Below are 19747 nucleotides of genomic sequence, written 5' to 3' on the forward strand. Positions count from 1 at the left end.
ATGCAGGGGGAAGGAGAGAAGGTGGAGGGTAGGTAGGCCCTCTGGGAGAGAGCGCTGTCAAAAAGATACGGAGGAGAATGTAGCTACCCCACAATGACCCGGTTCGGATGGAGCAGTTGCATGACTGGAGAGCAACCCATGAGGGACTGGGGTGGGGACCAGGGTTGAGGGGAGGTTGGCCGTGCCTCCACTTTGCACACAGCTGGATGCAATTATGCCTCTGGTTTCAGCTGGGCTCTCCCCCCCCTCCTGTTGCCACACTGCCCCCTTCCCTCCAACGAATCAACCGACCAAAGACAGTTCTGGATCTCTAGTTGGAAATGTGTTTATCCTTCCCCCACTCCCCAGTAGGGAAAGATTCTTTGTCCTTTTTACCAGTGACAGATGTGCATGAGCCAGGCTTTCATCAGTTCAACTTCTCTAACAGGTTGGGAACAGGGGCAGAAACTGAGACCTGGCACTCAGGAGATGGGAGCCAGAGGGCAGTGGGCCTGGCCTCAAGGTGTTTCAAGCCAATTGTCCTCTTTTCTTTTTTCTCCCATGGCAGAGAAGAGACAGGACAATGGACGGGTGTATTACGTGAACCATAACACACGCACTACCCAGTGGGAGGACCCGCGGACCCAGGGGTAAGGATGTAGGCTGGGTTGGCCCCATGCAGCTCCAGTGTTGGCCAAGTACCCGGGACTGCGTTGGCCTTCTCTGGCCAATATTCTGGGATTTTTAAGCCACCCACAAGCGCCCCAAGACCCTTACCGTTTAGTGTCCACGTAATGAGACTTGAAAGTGGCTCCTTAAATGGACCTTCCCGACGGATAGAGAGTGGCCTGACTGGCAGGTGTTGCTAGTCTGCGTGCCAGTCGTGCAGGCTGCTAATAGTGTGATTTTGAAAGATTTAAGGGAACCTTTCCACCCCTTCCCTCCGGAAGCTGCTCTAGGATAGGGGCATGTGGTGTCTCAGGATTGCTGGTGGCCACTTAGGCCACAGTCGTCCACCCAGGGCTGGTTCTTTGACCTTGGGCTAGTAAACGACCTCTCTCCACTACAGAGCTGCCCTCATGACTTGGGTAGTACCGGGTGCCTTTCCTCAGGGCCCCCCCTCAAGGACTGCAGGGCCTGGGTGAAAGCTGTACCAGCCTCCTAGGCACAGAGACGCAGAAGGCGACATGGACTCTTAGCTCCGCTCTACCCGTGCTTCTAGGATGATCCAGGAGCCAGCTTTGCCCCCCGGGTGGGAGATGAAGTACACCAGTGAAGGCGTACGCTATTTCGTAGACCACAATACCCGCACCACCACCTTTAAGGATCCTCGCCCAGGGTTTGAGTCCGGGTAAGGACTGCCCGCAGGCGGTATTAGCGTCCGATCGATGGTCCACATTTATCCTTGTCTTGCTCTTCCTACTGCCCCCTGGTGGCCGACTTTGGTGTCACATTAGAGGGGGGTGGCGGGAGGAGGGGGAGTGGAAGGGGCTCTCCTGCTTATTCGGGATAACGCCTAGTGGGCTTTCTCTAAAAGCAAGAGCTCTGGCTTTATTTCCGGTTTTTCTTTTTCTCCTCAAATCTGCCTACAGAAATGGCAGTCGTTTCCTTTCCTCAGTGCCTTGCCTTTCTCGTCTTTAACATGGCATCAGCTTTCCTCAGGGCTAACAAGATACGTTGCTAATTTTTGAGAAATCACCTGGATTCTAGAATACCTTTGCTCTTCCCAGGACGAAGCAAGGTTCCCCTGGTGCCTACGACCGAAGTTTTCGGTGGAAGTATCACCAGTTCCGTTTCCTCTGCCACGTGAGTTCTGGGACGGGACCTCCCCCAGACGCTGGGGTCACTTGAGTTGCTTCAGCATGATTTCCCAGCCCAGCAGGGGTGTTCGAATGCCTGCATCTGAGATGGGGCCAGTTACTTGTCCTGCCCCCAGCACTTATCTGACATCGTCCCCAGGAAGCCAGCTCCCATTTCTGGGGTCCCAGGCCCTCTGCCACTGGCCCCGGGAGATGGGGAAGCCTGTTGGTACAGACGGGAGGCCCGACTGCTTAGTGACCCCTGATTTCCTGATTCAGCGTCTGTTTTCCTTTTCTTTCTTTGTTTTTCAGTCAAATGCCCTCCCTAGCCACGTGAAGATCAGCGTTTCCAGGCAGACGCTTTTCGAGGATTCTTTCCAACAGGTTAGAGGATAATCCTGGTGTCTAAGACCAACAAGCAGAAGGCCCCCTCACACCACTTCATCTTCTATCACGTGGCCTGTTAAGCCCACATGGTTGAGTTTCCAGGGTGTGGGCCTGGGTGACCAGTCTGCTGAAGGGCAGGACATAGAATTCCCTGGCCCTTGCCCCCAGCCTGCTACCGAAGCAAGAGTGGCAGGCTGGCCATGACGCTCTGTCTCCTCAGATCATGAACATGAAGCCTTACGACCTGCGCCGCCGGCTGTACATCATCATGCGTGGCGAGGAGGGCCTGGACTATGGAGGCATCGCCAGGTGAGCTCAGCGCCCCTGGAAGGCTGTGCCGCGCTGTTTCCCCAGGCCGTAGGGCTCGTGGTGGGTACACGTGGGTGCAGGAGCAGGGTCCCAGGGTTGCCTTCTGGGCGAGGTAGCAACCCTTTAGTTACTGGTCTCGGGGGGAGGCTGTGGGCTTCCGAGGGGAGATCTTAAGACATTCTCATTATTTCTGTACCTGAACCAGTCAGGCTGCACCGGTGGGCAGTGGTTAAATATTGGTGTCACTGTCACGTGGTTTCTGTTAAACTCGACCCCGGGCTTCTCGAGGCAGCTGGGACAGGTTCAATCTGGCGCGCCCCTGTGTGCCTGACAGGTGTAAGTTGTGTCACAATCCAGGGGGTCTTGATCACTGCTCAGGTCCGCATCACATGCCATAGGGCCAATAAAATTAAGATAACTGATGTACCCATAACGAGAGCCTAAAGCATTGTCTTGCCCTCACCCCAGTCTACTTGCAAAAGTTAACAGACTCTCTGATAACACGCTGCCTTGGATCAGGGGGCTGAAGGCCCCCGGCAGGGAGAAGGAGCATCTTGGCCTGTGGTGACTGCTCAGCTCACTGACCTCTCGTGGTGTGGGGACATCTTCTCTCGGTGTTGGGTTCACTTGTTTCTGGTCCTCTGTTTGCTGGTGGCGCTGCCCTCTGTGTCGGCCCCTGTGGATCACTTGCTCTTTTTCTGTGGTGACCTTCTCTCCAGGCTCTGCTTGGTGGTGTGGCTCCCACCCCGTGTGTGTCTGTCTCTCTGTGTCCTGCCAGTGGTTTTACCCTATGGTAGGTTACGTCATGCTGTTCTACCACAGGGTAGAACCACGGACAGGATACCGAGGCACCCTCTGCATCGAAGGACTCCTCGTCTGCCCGGCCACAAGCAGCCAGGGACTGGCCCCCTTGGGATGTCCCCCTGCTGGTGTAGCTCAAGCCCGAAAGGATCCAGAATTCTGGCTTGAGGCTTGTACCTAGGCCACAGAGAGATGCCAAGGCATGGGTGTTGGTTCAGACAAATGCGTGGAAGTGTGGGAAAGGGTATGGTGATGGGGTCTGGGGTGAGGGGAGGGCAAAGAGCAAGGGAAGCCCACTCAAGATGCCTTTTGTATAGCTACTGGGGGTGAGGTTCGTAATCTAGAGGCAGCATGGATCACAGAGTTTTCATGCCTTAGGACCTAGGACTATGTTACTGTGTATTCATATCACGCTGCCTACTTAGGATGGAAACAGGGTGGCTGTTTTCTATAGCACCTTTGCAAGATTTAGGAAGAGATGCCCTTTCTCAAGACACTTCCATGTTGGGAAATGGTCATGATATTTTGGTTTTATCAGAAAAAAAAAAAACACACAGCTTGACTGCTATATGCAGGAAAATTGTTGTGATCAATGTGCAAATCTATGATACTTTAACATAGTGCTCTTGTACAGTGCACAGCCGACACAACTGTGCATGGTGGCCCCAGGGTACAAAAAGCTCCTTTGCCATCAGCCACACTGGATACCGGATGTAAAGTCCTGAAATGCATCACCTGGGAGCCCAGAGACATGCACACAGGCTTTCCTGAGCTCTGTCCACAAGTGCAGTTGTCATCCTGGTTCACCCCCGGTCCCTGACCAGCTGTTAATACAAGTTATACCAGGTGTTTATCCTAGTGGGGCTTGACTCCCAGGACCTCATGTCTCCAAACTGGCCCTGACAGGACAGCAGAAGAGAGTCCCCTCTCCAGTGCAGGTATGCAGGACGGGATCCATTACTCTTGTCTTTCTCTCTCCTTTCTCACAGGGAGTGGTTTTTCCTCCTGTCTCATGAGGTGCTCAACCCCATGTATTGTTTATTTGAATATGCCGGGAAGAACAATTACTGCCTGCAGATCAACCCTGCCTCCTCCATCAACCCCGACCACCTCACCTACTTCCGCTTCATTGGCCGATTCATCGCTATGGTAAGTTGCATTGCTGTGAGATCGCTAAAGCAGGTGGCAGCCCAGGAGGCCAGACGTACCCACAGCAACCTGCCGTGCGTGCCCCACCCCCGAGCCCCACGCTCCTCCTCATACAACACCTAACGAGAAATGCAAAGAGCTGGAGAGAGTTCTGGAGATAGTTCGGAGCTCTCTCAGTGGCACCCTCAGGGGCTTTGAGAGGGTTTTCTTGTGTGGGTTTGTGTAGGGCTTGTCGAGCCATAGCCCAGGGTTCCTGGGCTGTGGACGTCGCTTAACTTTGAGTGTGCAGCCTGCCAAGGGGGTTGGTGACAAACACTGCCCACTTGCGGTCTTACTTGCGGCCGGGAGGGGAGATGCTGGGCAAGGTACCACCGCTTGTCACAGCCCTTGAGCGAGAGTGGGGATGTCTGGCTGAGACACTAAGGCCTTCTGGAAGGGGATCTGGGATCAACACTAGCTTAGAACAGAGCCCTAGTAGACCAGCTGGTCAGGATGTAGGAGGCATCACCAGGGAGTGGGTGAAGAGTGGGGAGAGGGGAGTTTATCTAGCAGTAGGAACGCGGCATGAATGGGGGGGTGTCATGCTGTGTGCATCCTGTCGAGTGTCTCGGGAGGGTAGAGAACCAGGATTGAGGAAGGGAAGCCCATGGGAGCCGCAGTCCTTCTGCCATATTTGGTGGTTTGAGATGTTGCGTTGCTGACTTTCCTTTGCTTCTCCCTGACTTCCTGAATGCTCTGTCCGCGAGAACTCAAGAGCCGTGACTAAATATGTCTCTTCCCCTTGTCTGGAAGTTCTTGGCCAAGGTGCTGGGCTCAGGAAGTGGGCACATTCTTCCCGGGTCTAGAGACCCGCCTGGCCAGGCGGCCGACAGGACAGACCAGTAAAACCCTAGACTATTACTCACCACTGGCCCGCCAGCTCCTGCCGTCGACAGCGTCTGCATTATTTTTGGCTGCCTCTGCCGCCCAGCTCTGAGCGTCAGTGAGTCAGGGCTGCCACCTGGGGTTGTGCTGCCTGTGAGCGTGGGGCACATCTCTGCTGGAACAGGGAGCTGGCGGGCAAGCGTGCCAGGCAGGCAGTGGGTTCCTAAGTGGGCTGGCTCTGCTTGCCCCTGTTGTCTGCAGGTGTGATGAGAGTCTGTCCCAAGGTCACGGTTGCTCTTGGGGAGAAGGGGTAGGTAGTTGGGCTTTGGCGTGGAGCATCCAAGAGCCTGCCTGGGCAGTGTCCTAAGAAGACCAAACACCTTTGGCGTGCCTCTTCCTCCGCAGGCTCTGTACCATGGAAAGTTCATCGACACAGGCTTCACCCTCCCGTTCTATAAGCGAATGCTCAACAAGAGACCAACCCTGAAAGACCTGGAATCGATCGACCCCGAATTCTACAACTCTATTGTCTGGATCAAGTGAGTCCTCTCCCCCGCGCCGTGCTGGGAGGACAGGGGTCTCTGGTTGGGGAGGAGGCATCGCTGGCCTGTGTTTTCTCTGCTGGAGTGGCCCTGAGCGCATACCAGCTGTGTAAGTGCTGGTGGAGATACGCAGCTCCTCGGTTTCCCTGTGGGACAGCTCCAGAATTCTCCCCGTGGTCAGGGGGAGGTCCCAGGCCACTGTCTGGATTCAGGCTGCGGGTCCTGGCATCCTCTGAGCGCTGATGCACCTGACAGAGTGGGATGAGGGGAGACCCTTCTAAGGTAGACGTTTTCCCTTTCGGTCTCTCGTGCCCCCAGAGAGAACAACCTGGAAGAGTGTGGTCTGGAGCTCTACTTCATCCAGGACATGGAGATCCTGGGCAAGGTGACAACCCACGAGCTAAAGGAAGGCGGGGAAAGCATCCGAGTGACAGAGGAGAACAAGGAAGAGTACATCATGTGAGTATCCCGGGGGCCAGGGGGCGGGAGCAGAGCCACCCTCGGTCCTGGGGCGTGCTCCAGCCAGGCCCCCCCTATTTCACCAGGGGCACGGCCGCCGCCCCTGTGGCATCGGCACACGAGGGCTGCCCACGGCCTGTCCCACGCTGACCGGAGCCCCTGGCCACCCGTAAGAGCCGCCGTTTGCTCTCTTTCCCCCACGTGCAAGGCTTCAAGACTGCAGGGCTTTGAAGAGGCAGGAAGCTTCGATATCTCCCTTTCCTTTCTCTGGCAGAGAGGATTTCTGTGTCCGTGTGTCTGAGCCCATCCTTGCATGTGTGTCTGTGTGCAAACTCACCCACGTGCCTTCTCCAGGTCTCTTGGTCTAGTCTCCTGACCTCCACGTTTGTGAAGTTCAGTCAGCAGTGGTGGGATGGGGAGGAGGCGGTGGGATGTCAGAGGTTCAGCTGTCTCCCACTGCCCTGGCTGCTCCCAAGGCCGATGCGGAGTGGGTCTGGGTGTGTGCCACGCGGCCTCTGGGCTGATATCTCACGGCTGTGCGACCGTGGCCCGGTGGCCGGCCCGAGCTGTGCCTGAGCAGTGGGCCTTGGCTCCCCTGACAGTGCACCTTCGGTTTTAGGCTGCTGACCGACTGGCGTTTCACCCGGGGCGTGGAAGAGCAGACCAAAGCCTTCCTGGACGGCTTCAACGAGGTGGCCCCCCTGGAGTGGTTGCGCTACTTTGATGAGAAAGAGCTGGAGGTGAGAGCTGAGGTCCCCGGGACCCTGAGCCTCTGCCTCTGGGGCAGTCGTGCCCGTTGCTGGCAAACCGTGGTTCCACAGAAACCCGCCAGTAAAACTTCACCTTCCCTCTGGATGGAGGCGGCAGGGCGGATAGTTGTGATTTGATCTCTCAAATCTGTTCCTCCCCTGGTCCTGGTTTTGAGGGGGTCCATGCTCAAGACTCCTATCACCCATATTACTCCCACTGCCAGCAGAAATAGATGAAAATGTTTGGGGCGATTCCACCTGCTGGTGAGTGGGTGAGGCGCTGTGCACCTGTGGGGAGGGGGTGGGCCTGGGGCTGCTGACACCTGTCCCCCTGCAGCTGATGCTGTGCGGCATGCAGGAGATAGACATGAGCGACTGGCAAAAGAACACTATTTATCGGCACTACACCAAGAACAGCAAGCAGATCCAGTGGTTCTGGCAGGTAGGTCCTGGGACCCGTCCCGGCCGAGTTGGGCTAAGGGTCTTGGAAGGGATATTTTAGTGGTCAGCCACAGGAAAGAGGCCTGATTAGATCCCAGGCTCCTGGACACATGTTGGGGGGTCACCTCCCTCATCTTTGGCACTTTCCTCCATTGGTGGGAGGAGAAGAGGAACCCAGCCTTGGGGTGAACAGAGCTGTTGCAGCTGGGTTGTGGCCAGTGCACCTGACGGGACGTGTTAGTGGTCGGCCGATGTGTGTGGGAAGGAAAGCACCAGGCCGTGTGGTTTCCTGCCAGCCTGGGGGTGGAGGGACAGGACAGCACGTGCTGGTCTCCAGAGAAACTGAATGAGCTCGGAGTCCTGGATATAATGAATTGATTCTTCCAAATGTGAGATCTTGTCGTTTCCCTTATGAAGTATAGCATACGTGAGAAAGAGAAGGTATATAAAAATCTCTTTTTGAAGGCAAAATTCCCATCCCATAAGATTCACAATGTGAAGCATTTTAAGGTATTACGGTTCATTGGTCTTTCACATTGGTCTTTCATTACCACCATCTAATTCCAGAACATTACATCTCCCCGCCAAAAGAAACTCCATACCCATTAAGCAATCACTTCCATCCTTACTATATGTTTAAAAGCAGAACTTGGCTGGGAAAAGAATACCTGGCTCGGGGTGCCCCGGAGCCCCAGAGATGTCCCATGGGTTGGTGGGAATGTCCTACAAACTCAGCCTCTCAGATGGAGCAGCTTTGGGGTTTCCAAGGCTGGTGGCTGTAGCCCCCGACCCCAACCTGGGCTTTGTGTTCTCAGCCCCAAAGAGGGGTCCTGGCTGATGGGAGTCACAGGTTAGGGCGAGGTTTGGGGTCAAGTGGGTAGCCTGGCTCTGCTCTGACTGGCGGAGTTCTAGGTGGTAAAGGAGATGGACAACGAGAAGAGGATCCGGCTGCTGCAGTTCGTCACTGGGACTTGCCGCCTGCCCGTTGGCGGCTTTGCTGAGCTCATTGGTAGGTCTTCCCTTGCCTTGCTGGCGCCCTAGGGTGGGCCTGAGGGCAGCGGCTCGGGTGAGTCAGTGGGTGAGGCCTGAGGCTCCTGTGGGTGGAGCCGGGGCCCTGCCCTACGAAGGGGCCGTCCTTTGTATATGAAGAGCTTCTCTTCGGATACAGGGAGCAACGGACCACAGAAGTTTTGCATCGACAAGGTTGGCAAGGAAACCTGGCTGCCCCGGAGCCACACGTGGTGAGCGTTTTGGTGTTTCTGGGAGGTGGCCAGAACCTCACAGCCCCGACGAGCCCGGCGGGTGGGGCGGCCTCAGGGACTCTGGCAACCTCCTGGGGTTGGAGAAGAGGCGCCCCGAGGCTTTTTGGGAGTTGCGGCAGCAGTTGCTCGCCCTCACCCTCGTGGCCTTCCCAGCTATTAAATATTCCACCGTTTCTGTTCCGGTAAACAGAGGGCTGCCTCCCCCTTTCTCCTACTGCCCTGCCTCCTGACCACCCGAGGTCCAGGGACAGGAAGCATTAAGGCCTCACGTAACAGGGCCCTCAAGGGCTCCACTCTGCCTTCTAGCCCCTTGGCACTGTGGTCAAGCCACAGTCACGTGAATGACTCTGAGCCCTCCCCGCACGGCAGCCAGGCTGGGAGCCCTGACCTCCCTGGGCTGACTGTCCTGCTTCCCTCTCTCAACAGTTTCAACCGTCTGGATCTCCCACCGTACAAGAGCTATGAACAGCTGCGAGAGAAGCTGCTGTACGCCATCGAGGAGACTGAGGGCTTTGGACAGGAGTAACTGAGGCTGCCCCTTCCCACACCCCCCGGCGCACATGTAGTCATGAGTTCTTCCTGCCGGGGAGGCCGGTGGCCACAGAGCTCCCGGGAGGCTCCCCCCACCGCCCCAGGTGGCAGCCGTGCGTGGGACCACACTGTCCTCAGGCTGGTGGTAGCAGAGCCTGACCTCAGGAGGCCTGTCCGCCTCCCCCCACCCCCCCACCGGTGGCAGTCTGGAATAAAGCCCCCATGTCACCTTTGGTCCCGTCACCCACTGCAGAGTCTGGAGGCCTGACCCTCGCAGTCAGCTCTTCCCCCTTCCGCCCCGAGACCAGACCAGCCGTAGGCAGCATGAGAATGTGAGGGGGCGCCCTGTGCCGAGGGCTGCTGCAGGAGGCCTGGTTCTCGTGTGCTAGTGAGGCAGCAGGGAGCCCGGCCACCCACTCGGGCTGGCTCTTCTGGGCCCAGAAGGCCCAGGGTCTTTGCCAGTCAAGGACGTTCTGTTTTTGATAGAACTTTTCCAGTGATCTGCATACGATGGAGGTCTGAGGGAGAGGACGTCTTCCCGCACCCGGAGAGAGCACTGGGTCTGGGCGGCCACTCCCTGTCCCAGGGGGATCCAGCCCCCGAGGCTGAGCGGCGAAGCCCATCTCTGCACTCAGTGCGGGACCCTTTGTCCTTTCCTGCAAATAAAGTGTTGTACCAGCTGCTAGGGTGGCAGCGGCTTGGAAACAACAAACCCCCTCAGACTTTCTTTGCCCTTTCACATCAACTCGAAGCATTCTGTGTGTAGGGTGACTTTGTGTTTTGATGTCGGTGTGCTGCTATCCCTTTGTGTCCAGGAGCTGGTGTGCCAGGTGTCGCTGGGACCTTGAGGGATCTGGCACCAGTGGTCCAAGGACTTCCCCAACAGCTGCTCCTCTTAGGAACCCGCTTAGCAGTTCTGGGAGCTCAGGCGGGCCTTGCCCTGCAGCCCAGCCTCCCAGTGGCCCAGTCTCCAAGCCTTGACAGAGGGGAGGGGGGGAGGGTCCCAGGTGTCACCCAACCTTTGATGGAGAACTCCCATTGCTAGATGTAGTTTCTAGGCAGCCCCAAGTGATGGAGCATGTGGAGGTGGGTGACCCTGTCACTCTCCAGTGGCCCTTAAGGCTTCAGGCAGGTCCGTTAGTCTCCTGTTGAGAATTCAGTGTGTCCCAGCCACCCTAGGGCATGTCCATCCTGCCTGGAAGGGCGGCTTTATCTGGACACGGAAGGTGACGGTCTTGGAGACCAGCAGAACGGAATTCCCACCAGCCTCCGACATGGGCATTCCGTGGCGTGCGGCGATCGGCAAGCAGAACATGCTCCTCTGGGATGCTGGAGGGGTTGCTCAAGCTCTCCAGTCTGGGCCCTCGGGCTCCAGCCCTGAGCACCGACGGCAGACTAGCTTGAGCCTCCTAGGACCCTAGGCAGGCCCACTGACCTCTGTAGGGCAGTGTCACATCCCCAGATCCTGGTCCTTCCTTCCCCCCACTCCCCCCCACCCCCGGGCCACAGAGGGAGGGAGAGCCTGTGTCCACTGTGTTGCATTTGCTGATTTGAGTGGCTTAGCTCACTGGAGCTCAACCTTTTTTCTTTTCCTCGAGTCATTTGCTGTGCTTCCCTGCAATGTTCCACACTACTGGGGGGTTGGGGTACCAGCTGCTGTGTGGGGTCTGGAAACCCGCGACTCATGGCTGTTCAGAGTGTGTTCATGTGTGTGTGTGCGTGTGTACATACATGTATGTAACCGAGGTGTCGTGTAGAATGTCCTTTGGTAGCTCTGGGTTGGTTGACAGATGGTTTTGTGATACTTAACCCCCTTGCCTTGGTATTGCCAGTTTCTCGTGCAATAAACAATCAGCAGCTGTGGGTGGTGTTGGCGTGGATGTCTGCAAAATCGCTGTCCTCAGATGAGAGGCCTCTGGGTGCCCCACACCCTTCAGGCAGGCCCCCATTGGGGTGGAAGTTCCGTGACTTGCTGCTTTTAGGAATGTGTAACTGAGACAGTCATATTACTTCTGGCTGGCTGAGTCCCTGTGCAGGGATCTCTGGGGTGGCTCTAGGTCAGGGTTTCCTCACTGCACCCTTTGGATGCCAGGCCAGTCTTTCTATGTCTATGAACAGTTGTCGCTGCGGAGCCAGAATACGAACAGCTGTGGCTGCAGGTTGGGTGGGTTTTGGAAGCCAGCTCCTGGGGACAGTGTCTAGGCAGTCGTTCATTGGAGAAACATTTACTGAGTCCCATGATGATAGAGGGATGCTATGATCTCAAGCTAAATCATCACATAAGGTCTTGCCACCCACTTTTTTTGAACACTTAAGGATTCAGATGGGATGGATCACCATGCTATGGTGTCTTGATGCACAGGACATGGAAATGACGTTGGCCAAGCCTTGTCTTGATTGTGCCTCTTCTCAGGGGAAGGCAGAGATGTTCAGAGTGGTTCCTCCCTGGAGTTTATTAGATAAATTCACGGCCCCACTTCAAAGCTGTTTTTTTGTTTTTGTTTTTTTACTTGACAGAGCAATGCTGTGCTTTGAGAAAATTATTGAAAAAAGTCTACACATTAGGCAGACATACTGTAATAAATTCAGAAAAGACGTGCTGAAATGGAAACTGTTCTTCTAGACTTATCCAGAAATCGCTGCTGTTAAGTTTGCTGCGGCCCTTCCATTCTATTTAGTGTGCGCTTGCAAATCATATATACATAGAATTTTTAAATACACCAAAAATGGAGCTTTGCACAGTGGCAGCATCGTAGCCAATGAGGTTTATCTGAGGCGTGATTATTGCTAATACACCAAAAATAGGATCTTATACTGAGCAACTCACTTGTCTCATTCAACAAAATTTTTGGGAAACCTTTCCATCTTCCTCAACATAGGTCTGAATGATTCTTTAATGACTGTGATATTACGAAGTATGGTTCCTGTAATACACCCATCTCCTACCCCAAGGGGTATTACAGTTGTGTCCAGCAGTTTGCTCTTGGCTGTGAAGCTTCAGCTTGTGCACCAGTGCTGCCCTCCCAGGAGGGGGCAGTCCTGAAAGTACAGTTGTTGATGATCTGCCTTTACTTTAACTTAAAAATTTTAAAAAGTCTTAAAATTCAAAGATAGAGTGAAAGATACAGTGAAGGCTGCTTACTCTTATTCCTCGGCCACTCTGATCACCTGCTAGAAGCCAGTTTGCTGGTTTCTTTTGTACCCTTCCAGTTTGAACTTTAAAACCCCCAACAGTCTACCCCACGGCCCTCAGAGAGGCTCCTGTTTTACTAGCCGCAGCAATGGGCAGAATCCCTTGCCATCCCACTCTGAACCGCATCTGAGCTGTACTGCACCCGGCTGTCCCTCTGGCTCTCCATCTGCATTCCCTCCTTTTTCTTCAGGCAGCTGTCTTTTCACTTCTATACAATCAAGTTTTTTTTTTTTTTAACATTGTATTGTGTAATTATAATGAAATCATCTGTACTTTTTCTAAAGGTTTATTCAAAAAGCGGAAAACAACAAAACCCATCTCTATTACTATGACTATATAAATATTGTTTGCTCCATAACTAAATAACATAATACAACTGTTTCTTCCCCATACAGTCTTTTACCCTCAGAGGTTCTAATTACCTCTCTTTGCTTTTATTATATCTTCAATTTCTTTTTCTTATTGTGAAGTGTTTCAAGTAGGAATAGGCAGGCAGAGAGGCCCACCTACCCCAACTCGATGTCATAAGTTCTGGATATAATTAGGCAAAGCTATAGAAGATGATTTTGGAAGGAAAGATCTGATATGACTTCCTTTGTCATTCAAGATCTCCAATGGATCTCCCAGGTGTCATTAAGACTTTACATAAGGTGGGACCTCACTGGATCTAGAGTCTCAGTGCTCGCTATCCCACTGCACAAGGGCAAAGAGAAGATAAGAGGATGCAGTGATTGGGCAAAGATATTGGGGCTCATATCACTCTTCCAGAAAAACCCTGAAGACCTGTGTCTCTGTCTAGAGGTATGCTTACAGAGAGCAAGCTCTCTTGGTTCTTGAGCCAAACTCGGCATCAGCAAGAAAATTGAGTAAGTGCCCGGAGTTATTATCACCCCAGCTTGTTTCCCTTTGGTCTGCCTTGTGAATCTAGGATTTTAATATCCTTTTACTTATCCAGTCCCCCTGATTCTGAGGTTGATTGAAGTGCCACGGTCTAGTTCACTTTTTTGCAGTCCATGTTTATGAGTCAAGCATCAGGAGAGTCAGATCAGGGCAGGTGACTTCTTTGGCGCACTTTTCTCCATACCATTTGAACGTCACGGATTCGGGGTCTAGCTCTGATTCAGCTGGTTCTAGTGACTGTAATCCTTACTTTCTTATTGATGCTTGTCACAGTTTTGGCCTTTCAGCTTGACTCTTGTCACTCTTTTGGATGTTTTTGATGGTCTATGTGATATTCTACTCCCAACTTCAGTTCTATGGCTCCAAACACAGAATCACCTATTCTGTATTCTTTTTGTAGTAGTGTTAGAAACCAAACGGAGTCCCATTAAGATGGCACAGCAAATTCATGACTTGGCCAACCTCTCTGTTCCAAACATATAATAAAGACACATAAAATATAAAAAAAGAAAAAAAATAAAAAGAGAAAGCCAAAAGGCTTTTTCAAAAACAAGATAAAGATTTCCAAGGGCCAGAAATAGAACAAAATGCAAAACACTGAACAAGACTGCAAGTGTGCCTCCGCACCCAGGTCTGGCCGTGGTAGCTGGGACTTCAGCTGCTGGGGGGGGGGGGGTGGTGGTGATGGTCAGTGGGTCTGAATAAGCTCTAGTATGGACACGCACTGGGCAGCAGCCCACTGCTCCCTCCCATTTCATAAAAAGCAGGCCGACCAGCAAACTGCAACAAAGCCAAACTGCTTCTGCTGTGCACCTGGCTATGGCTTTGATTCCTAGGTCATCCCAGGCCAGGGCCCAAACTGCCACTCAAAAGATAAGGCTGTAGAATGGATCCCCAGCAGGACAGGAGGAGACAGCTGCAACACCATTAGGAAAGAGCACACACATAGTGAGAAAACAACTCTTTTCCTAATCTTTGTGGCTGTCCATATTTCAGAAGGCACTCCTGGGTGGTCTCTTTCCTGTTGGTCTTTGCTGTAAGGGGACTAGATGGCAGGTGGACCTTTTCACGGAGGCCATAAATGTCATTGCTCAAGTGTCTTTTCTCTGGGGTGATCATTTCCTCCAGAGAGGAATGCTCTGTTCCCCACCTGAGGGCAAGGATATACCTGAGCCATGGTACACCTGCCTGTAGGTTCCCTGGGGATCAGGAGAAGGAAGGATCCTAGGTTCCCAGAGCCCTGGCCCCTGACTTGACTTTTCTGGCTCTCTGGCACCTCCCCTCAGCCTGGTCTCCTGCAGCTGGCAGAGGGGAGATAGCCAGGCTCCGTGGCTGGGGGTAGGGACCTGGGTGTCCCACCGTTCCATATAGACACTGCTTTTAACTACCTCTGTTGTGCTCTTCCTGTCCTCCTGCAGCGCCCAAGTGTGGAGTCTCTTTGGGGACTTTGCATGTCTCTGCATCTCCCTCTGCAGTGCTTTAGGTTAAAACTTCTGCTTAGCTAGAAGTTTTAGTTCTCCACCTGCTTTCCACTTTTTTAACACTTTGTTGAACATCCTTGCCCAATCACTGAATCCTCTTATCTTCTCTTTGCCCTTGTGCAGAAAGACTTTTATAAAGCTTTCTTCACTGTCATTTTGAGGCTGGAGGATGCTAAGAGATGGTAAACCTGCCATCTCAATTAACTTCCTTTCCCTTGATAGACCTGCCAGGGTGGGCAGAGGAGGGGGTAGCTTGCAGCTGGCAATCTGCACGGGGGTCCCAAAGGGGACTTGACTGTCATCTAATCTGTCCCTGTTTACCTCTCTGGCACTAATTCCAACCTCTCTCAGGTCCCAGTCTTTCCTGGCTCACCAGATCTCCTTGGCTAAACCCCTTCCACACTGATCTTGGCTGGAGACCCTGCTGCAGGCCCCTTCTGCTTTCCTTCTAGAAATTTGTTGAATTCTCTTTTCTACCTCAGGTGCTCTCTCTGTCAAATTGGGCCTTAATGACCAGGGAAAAATGGGAAACCTTTTACATTCATTTGCTATCATTTTAATGGAGTCTTGGTAGGAGGCAATGATAAGTACATGTCAATTACAATGGGATTTTTGCTATTTGGCCACAGTTAAACCCATTATGCCTTACCTCTCTAAGAGCACTGATTTGGTTCCTAATGCTTGGGGTTTGCTTTGTTTTGTTTTGCTATCTCCAAAGCCAAGAAGATAGTCCTGTTTATAAACAGGACAAATGTTTTATTTCTGCATTTTCTATTAACATTATCTTCATTTTAAGACACTTAATTAAATGCTGAAATTTAAAAAATAACCCCCCTGTAGCTTGTTGCAGATTACTCTGGTGATTCTTATTCCTGTCAGTGGAAGGAAGATTTCTTCTTTTTTAAAAAAAATTTATTAAAGAGAGAGCGAGAGAGCGAGCTCCAAGTGCACATGAACAGGGGGAGGGGCAGAGGGAGAGGGAGAAGCAGGCTCCCCCCCCCCCCCCAGCAGGGAGCCTGACATGGGGCTCCATGTGGGGCTTAAAGTGGGGGTTGATCCCAGGATCCTGGGATCATGACCTGAGCAGAAGGCTGACACTTAAGTGACTGAGCCACTCAGGCACCCCCAGGAAGACAGACTTCTTAGGGGGCCCCCTTAGGACCTCTTCCTGGTATTCACACCCTAGTGGGTTAATCCCCTCTCCTTGAGTGGTACTGGGCTAGTGATTTGCTTTTTGCCAGTAGATCAAGGCCAAGGTTTTGGGTGTCACTTCCGTGATTGAATTACAAAGGATTTGACCTCCTCCTTGCTAGCTGACTCTCCATTGCCCTCTCCACTTGTGCACTTTGATGAACTTTCGAGTTGGAGAGACCCATGGGGCAAGGGACTGAGGCCCTCAGTCTAACAGCCCACGAGGAATTAAATCCTGCCAACGACCATATGTGCTTAGAACCTTAAGATGACTGCAGCCCAAGTGACACCATGATTGCAGCCTGAGAGCGTCCCAGAACAGAGAACCCAGCCAAGCTGTGCTAGGGCTCCTGATCCGCAGAAACTGAGATCATAATGTGTGTTGTTTCAGCTACTAAATTCTGTGACAATTTGTTAAACAGCAATAGATAACTAATACACCCTCCTCGGTCAGATTCAATGTCCTTGGATTAGCATCTCTTCCGTGTTCTGGGCTCTGAATGTGGCCATGATTCTCAGTAAATCAAAGAGCCAGAGCATGAAGATTATGTGTAGATCAAAAATCTCACACTAACCAGGAACATAGGCAGAAAGGTACCAGTATTGCTCTTCTTCCTTTATGAGAGGAAAGCAAATCCTGTGAAGGCGGAATCATTTCAGTCCCTGCCCCCAGTCCACAGCCTGACATCACTTGCCCAGCAGCACCAATGGTCTCAGAGGCCTTGGGTCTGGCCCAGCCTGTGACTGTGGCACTCTGCCTTGGGATGCCATTAGTGCTGATCTGGGCCTCCAGCCAAACCCACTTGGCAAGAGTCATGTCCAATCTCTCCAGGACAATTTGGGGTCTGTTTCCTCTGTAATTACAGGGTGAGCAGCAAGATAGGTGGTACCATTACAGCAGTGTACTAGCATGAAGGATGCCCTCTGCAGCTCCAGGACTCCCGCTGAGAATGGCTCAAGTGGCACATCTTCCTCCTCTATAGGGTTCTCCACGTGAGCATCTGGGTGGATGTGAAAGCATTGTTTCTTCTGTGAGGGAGTTCATTTCACCCTTGATCATTTGGATTTTATAGTCATGGTCGCTTGCTAACTCCTTGTCATTGCTTCATAATGGCTAAAGTATAGGGTGTATGGGGTGGGGAGAAGCAGCTCATGCATTAAACTTGGACTCTTATCCTGTCCCTGCTCTCCAACAGGGCACACACCCCTGGTGCATCAGCTGTCTGCCTTGGGGTCTGGGAAGCCCCTCAATAAGTACTCCCCCCTCCCCCAGCTTTATTGAGATATAATTGACACAGAGTATTGTGTAAGTTTAAGGTATACAAGATGATGATTTGATAGACGTATATATTGCAAATTGGTTATCACAATAAGGTTAGTTAACACATCCATCACCTCATTTAATTACCATTTTGTTTTCATTGTTGAGGACACTTAAGGCTGTGTTGTGGTAGGGCATTTAAGATCCACTCTCTTAGCAACTTTCAAGTATACAATACGGTATTATTAAATGTAGTCACCAGGCTGTACCCTGGATAAATATGACAGAGAATAGTGTGGGGAAGTGGGAGCAAGAGTCTACTTTAGATAGGACCTTAGGGAAAGCATCTCAAAACAGGCGTTTCAGCCTGGACACCTGAAAGCTGGGGAGGAGCCAGTCAAGCAAAGAGCCACGTCCGGGGTCGGGCCTGTCAGGTACAGTGGCCTGATTGGGAGACTGGCATGTTCCAAAAGTGGGTAGAAGTCTGGTGTGGCTAAATACTGATGGAGGAGAATAAGCAGGAACAGTGTGAATGAGGTTGGCAGATCAGGGTGGATCTCACCATGTGTGGAGCCTGATGCAGGGCCTGATCTCACAACCCTGAGATTATGACCTGAGCCAAAATCAAGTGTCAGACGCTCAACTGACTGAGCCACCCAGGTGCCCCAGTATTGTTTTGAATTTTAAAAGGGTAGGAAAGAATGAGATTGAAAGGGAAATATCATATATGGAATTTAAAATGCATATTTACAAAATTAGACTGCATGTTCTTCCACAATCCATCCCATATATAAGGACATTTACTCAAAAAAAAAAAAAAAAAAAAAAAGGACATTTACTCAACACATATAAGCCTCTATCACTTGTTCACTTGTGTATATGTCTGTGTGAGGGGGGGCTGGAACTATAGTGGAAATCAGGATGAAGGTAAAAATAGTTCAAGTGAGAGGGGCCTTAAAAGATGATGATAGCTATGAGCTGAGGAGTAAGATTCATGCAACCCTCTCCAGCCCAAATTCACCGTCTAGCCAAGCTAACTCTGGCATGAGGATAGAATATGGAAAAGGAAGATGAGAAAGTATGCAGAAATTGCAGGTAGGCAAACTTAGCAGCAGAAAAGGTAGATGAAGGTCTGGACGGCGCGGGGAAATACAAAGGGCAGCCATCAGGTGGTTGGTAGGCCCAGCAGGTGGCTGAAAGCAGAGGCTGAAGGTGAGCAGGACCAGTAGGACTTCTGAGCTCTGGGTGAGTGGGTGACTAGCCAGGATATGGACTAAGGAGGAACAAGTTTTGGAATTAGAAGCATCATATGGGTTGAGACTTTTTAAAAATATGTAACTGATAGGTCAAGTAGGATGAAGCTTCAGAGAAAACTAGAGCAAAAGGGGCCCATGAGGGTCCAAGAGAAGCAGGATGAGTGCAGGGAGAGAAGCCTCCAGAGATCAGGTCAAGTGAGGTCAGGCTGACAGGGGCCAACTGGTTGGGTCAAGTGGAAGCTATTGGTGACTTTAGTGCAGGCTAAAGTGGCACGGTGGGGACAAAAGCTGGACTGTGTAAGATTTGAAAAATGCTCAGAAGATAAGGGAGCAGAGATGGCTATTTGCTGAATGAAGTTAACCAGGATGGAGGGGTGTGTGTATGTGGAGATGGGAGAGAACTGAGTGTTTATATCCTGAGGGGTAAAAGGTAGGGATAAAGACAGGGTTGAAAATAAGAAAGGAAGGGATAAGAGATGAAGTAAAGACGTTAGCTGGTTACTTTGGTTAAACGAGTAGGTAATTATGTTGTTAGTGATCAGATGTTAGCTGTACCATATAGATAGAAGTTGACATAGGTCCTAAGCTGTGAAGGAAAACACTTTGTGGAGTGTAATAGACGTGTGTGTATGAGAAGTCTTGAGCTGGGAAAGGACTTTTTTTTTCTTATTTTATTTATTTACTTAGGGAAAAAGAGAACCCAGAGAGGGGCAGAGGGAGAGAATCCTCAAGCAGACTCCTCACTGTGCAGGTAGCCCCACGTGGGGCTTGCTCCCAGGACCCTGAGATCATGACCTGAGCTGAAGCAGATGCTTAACTAATGGAGCCATCCAGGTGCCCCAGAGCTGAGAAAGGACTTCTTAAACATGTTCCCTGGGGTGCTGACAATAGGCAAGAAATGGATAGATTTGTCTGTATTAAAGGTTCTCCCACTTCCACATGTACAGAAACCACCGGAGGGCATCTTAAAAACAGATTCCTAGAGTCTAATGCAGTAGGTAAGTTGTTTAAATTTCTATTGAAGTAAATTATATCTAAAAAGGTCATACTCGGGATCCCTGGGTGGCTCAGCGGTTTAGCGCCTGCCTTTGGCCCAGGGCGCGATCCTGGAGTCCCGGGATCGAGTCCCGCATTGGGCTCCCGGCATGGAGCCTGCTTCTCCCTCTGCCTCTCTCTCTCTATGTCTATCATAA

At 51.8% G+C, this 19747-nt stretch overlaps 1 protein-coding gene and 1 pseudogene across 5 annotated transcripts in view; both read left to right on the top strand.

Annotated features, from left to right (window-relative positions):
* The window catches only part of WWP2 (WW domain containing E3 ubiquitin protein ligase 2), a 145735-nt gene extending 134602 nt beyond the window's left edge, over window positions 1-11133 (top strand). For 4 of the 5 annotated variants that reach the window (XM_077888628.1, XM_077888636.1, XM_077888641.1 and 1 more), the window contains 14 exons: window positions 548-629; window positions 1202-1330; window positions 1710-1785; window positions 2091-2162; window positions 2386-2474; window positions 4265-4424; window positions 5694-5827; window positions 6149-6289; window positions 6909-7029; window positions 7376-7480; window positions 8392-8488; window positions 8648-8720; window positions 9168-9227; window positions 9759-11133. In XM_077888628.1, coding sequence (XP_077744754.1) covers window positions 548-629; window positions 1202-1330; window positions 1710-1785; window positions 2091-2162; window positions 2386-2474; window positions 4265-4424; window positions 5694-5827; window positions 6149-6289; window positions 6909-7029; window positions 7376-7480; window positions 8392-8488; window positions 8648-8720; window positions 9168-9227; window positions 9759-10038 — 1619 coding nt within the window. In that variant the 3' untranslated portion in view covers window positions 10039-11133. Of the gene's footprint in view, window positions 1-547; window positions 630-1201; window positions 1331-1709; window positions 1786-2090; window positions 2163-2385; window positions 2475-4264; window positions 4425-5693; window positions 5828-6148; window positions 6290-6908; window positions 7030-7375; window positions 7481-8391; window positions 8489-8647; window positions 8721-9167 lie in introns of all 5 variants that reach the window. The other variant, XM_077888647.1, reaches the window with a different exon arrangement.
* Window positions 11134-12002: 869 nt separating this feature from the next.
* LOC144311651 (U4 spliceosomal RNA) lies at window positions 12003-12153 on the top strand (annotated as a pseudogene).
* The last annotated feature ends 7594 nt before the right edge of the window (window positions 12154-19747 follow it).

The sequence above is a fragment of the Canis aureus genome, chromosome 3 (assembly GCF_053574225.1).
Source record: "Canis aureus isolate CA01 chromosome 3, VMU_Caureus_v.1.0, whole genome shotgun sequence".
Classification (NCBI taxonomy): Eukaryota; Metazoa; Chordata; class Mammalia; order Carnivora; family Canidae; genus Canis; species Canis aureus.